General features: G+C 57.7%; 1 protein-coding gene across 1 annotated transcript; it reads left to right on the top strand.

Annotated features, from left to right (window-relative positions):
* Positions 1 to 4: 4 nt before the first annotated feature.
* LOC112617841 (tenascin-X-like) lies at positions 5 to 3,330 on the top strand (the record flags this gene model as incomplete). The annotated part of the gene is made up of 3 exons (XM_025374505.1): positions 5 to 281; positions 698 to 1,021; positions 3,169 to 3,330. Coding segments are annotated over 3 exons (763 nt in total), but the record flags the coding sequence as incomplete, so codon positions are not given.
* Between the last annotated feature and the right edge of the window lie 4 nt (positions 3,331 to 3,334).

A 3,334-nucleotide genomic window follows, 5' to 3' on the forward strand; every position in this document is an offset into this window, starting at 1 on the left:
GACCCCTGAGCCCCCCATCAAGCCTCGCCTGGGGGAGCTGACCGTGACTGACGCCACCCCCGATTCCCTCAGCCTGTCCTGGACGGTCCCCGAGGGCCAGTTTGACCACTTCCTGGTCCAGTATAGGAATGGGGACGGGCAGCCCAAGGCGGTGAGGGTGCCGGGGCACGAGGACGGGGTCACCATCTCAGGCCTGGAGCCAGACCACAAGTACAAGATGAACCTGTACGGCTTCCACGGTGGCCAACGCGTGGGTCCCATGTCTGTCATCGGGGTGACGGGTGAGTGAACAGTGGGAGCCACAGGGTGGGTGCTGTGGGAGGGCCACCCTCTTGCTCTTTGGTGATGACTGGTGGGGAATGTGACAGGGGTCTGGTCAGCACCACAGACCTGCTTGTGGCTGGGGCTGGGGCTCCCCTTGGGCCTTCCTGTGAGGTTGACCCCGGCTCCTCCTGAGCGGAGAGGGGCCGTCGGGAGTTTTGCTGTGCTGGTGGCTGTGCCAGGTCCCCCACAGCTGACCCTGGAACTTGTCATGTGTGTTAGCTGTCAGCTGAGCAGGACCCCCCAGCCCCAAGAATGGGCTGTTCTGAAATGACCTCACGTACCCAGTAGTGGCCGTGGTTTCTCCCTCCTTCCCCTGAAGACCTGAGCACATCACTCAAGGACCTGGCATCCTCTCTATATCTCCTTTTCTCAGCTGCAGAGGAAGAGACCCCCAGCCCCACAGAACCCAGCACAGAGGCCCCAGAGCCCCCTGAGGAGCCACTCCTAGGGGAGCTGACAGTGACAGGATCCTCCCCTGACTCGCTGAGCCTCTCCTGGACCGTCCCCCAGGGCCGCTTCGACTCCTTCACCGTGCAGTACAAGGACAGGGACGGGCGGCCCCAGGTGGTGCGTGTCGGGGGCGAGGAGAGCGAGGTCACCGTGGGGGGCCTGGAGCCCGGGCGCAAGTACAAGATGCACCTGTACGGCCTCCACGAGGGGCGGCGCGTGGGCCCGGTGTCTGCTGTGGGTGTGACAGGTGAGTGTTTGTGAGTGAGGCAGGGTGGGGAATATGGCCTTAGAAGATGTTGCTTTCTCTGCAACTTCATGAAAACAAAAATATTCTCACCAGTCGGGCTTCTTTTGCACGTTTCTATGCTTGGGGATCTTGCTAAGAGGCAGATTGGGATTCAACAGGTTTAGGCTAGGGCCAGAGATTCTGCGTTTCCAACAAGAAATGATGCAGATGCTGCTGGCCCGTGATTACGCCCCTTGAGTAGCAAAGTTCCTCACGACCAAGGAATTGGACCCTCTTTTGAAATCTGTTGAAGAGAATTTTTCTGCGTCCCTGATTCCTGGTAGGGTGCTTTCTCTGTGGAGTTGACTGGGGGCCATGAAGGAAGACAGAAGGCAGTGAGGGGCAGCGTGTTGACTGTGCACTCTGAAGGCCCACCATTGGAAGAGGAATAGGAACAGACCTTTCCCTCCAATGGGCCAATTTGTTCATTCAGCAAAGAATTCCATGCCCTGATCCAGGCACTGTAATTTTAGGGTATCAATGTCCTCTGGCCAACGACCTCCAGAAACTCACCAAAAATTGAACGGATGGAGTTATGCTCCGTGCAGTGCAGGACGACTGTGGGGTGACTCCGGAAGAGGCTTTAGAAAGAGATTGTTAAGGAACTGGGCTTGTGGTGGTATTTTGGGAAAGCGTTTAAGGAAGCAAGGTTTTGCTCTGTATTAGATGCTGTCAGGAAGAAGGGATAGCCCTGTTACCAGGCATCTCACTAAGTCTTATCTTTGCGGGGGTCAACTAGAGCAAGGCCAAAGCTGCCATTGGTAAAGAAGCAACGATCACTCAGATTAGCTGGATGGGTGATGTTTGGTTATTTTTGTGCTTTGGAAAGTGTTAGAGTTTGTCTATACTGAGACATGATCACAGACTGGCCTTGTTCTTGCCTTGATCCATCCTACTGACTAACGGCCTAGTCTGATGTTGATGTTCCATGAAATTGTCTGTGTTCAACTGGACCACGCCAAGACCAGACTGTGCCAGGCCAGTCCCAAGCAATCGCGGCCTGGCTGAGGGAAAGGGCAGCTCACGGGTGTCAGGGCTGCTTTTTTCTTTCATAGGCAGAAGCTGGAAAGTGACACACACAAGTTCATGTTTTCATGGGCCTCACAGTTGTGGGCACAAGCGGAAAACCAGAAAGTAAGCAAAGAAGGATGAGCATGTGGAGCCCAGGGGCCAAGCCAGGATTGGGAAGGGACAATGAAGTCACCCTGACCACAAGTACCCGGGGGACAGCCAGGACCTGAGGCCAGGCAGGCCTTAGCTTGGTGACAGCTTTAGAGAGGAGGTGAACTGTGTCGGATCATCACAGCTGGTGCAAAGGCCAGGAGGCTAGAAAGCACAGCACGTGAGAGGCACTGAGGATTGAGTGGGGTGTCCTTTGCAGTGGGTGGATCATCCTGAAGTGTGGGAGCAGAGGAGGGGACCGCTCACCATGCCTGGGGTTTCCCAGGGATGAGGAGGTGGTTGCTCAGGTCTGTGCTGAGATGGCCCCAGCAGCTGTGCCTGTGTGAAGCTCATCCGTGGGGGCTGAAGATGGGGATGGGGTGACAGGGAGCCTGGAGGCAGGGAGGCCAGTAGGCAGTTGGTGGCCTTGGTGAGAGGTGACAGTGGCCCAAACCAGGACCGGGGACTGGAGGTGGGGTAGGAAGGTATCCAGGGGAATTCAGGGTAAAGATGCCCTGAGGCTGCTGGCAGCTGGTGTGGGGCCAGGTCCAGGAACATGCCCCGAGCTCTGGCCTCGGGAGGGGTGTGCTGAGTTTGTTGGGGAGCAAAGACAGAAGCCCAGTGAACAAAAGATGGCGAGGAGACCCCAGTGCAGGGAGGCCGAGGGTGCAGAGGCCGAGTGGGGCTGTGCTCAGAAGAGAGGCGGTGCTGGAGGGACAGGGAGGGGTGGCCTGGGTGTTGGGAGGTGGGGGTGAGGTGGGGGCTGAGGGCAGGGGGTCAGGGTGAGGGATAGGAAAGGCCACAGGAGAGGAGAGCAAGAAGAGCTTTCCTGGAGGCTCTGTGGGCAGCATCGTCCTGCTCTCGGGCACTTTGTGTTTTGTGACACATCCTTTCTATGCTGAACTGAGGACCCAGGGACCTCACTGTCCCCATACCTGTCTGTCCAGCTCCAGAGGATGAAGCCGAGACCACCCAAGCAGCGCCCACCGCGACCCCTGAGCCCCCCATCAAGCCTCGCCTGGGGGAGCTGACCGTGACTGACGCCACCCCCGATTCCCTCAGCCTGTCCTGGACGGTCCCCGAGGGCCAGTTTGACCACTTCCTGGTCCAGTA

This window comes from Theropithecus gelada, unplaced genomic scaffold (genome assembly GCF_003255815.1).
Source record: "Theropithecus gelada isolate Dixy unplaced genomic scaffold, Tgel_1.0 HiC_scaffold_5057, whole genome shotgun sequence".
Lineage (NCBI taxonomy): Eukaryota > Metazoa > Chordata > Mammalia > Primates > Cercopithecidae > Theropithecus > Theropithecus gelada.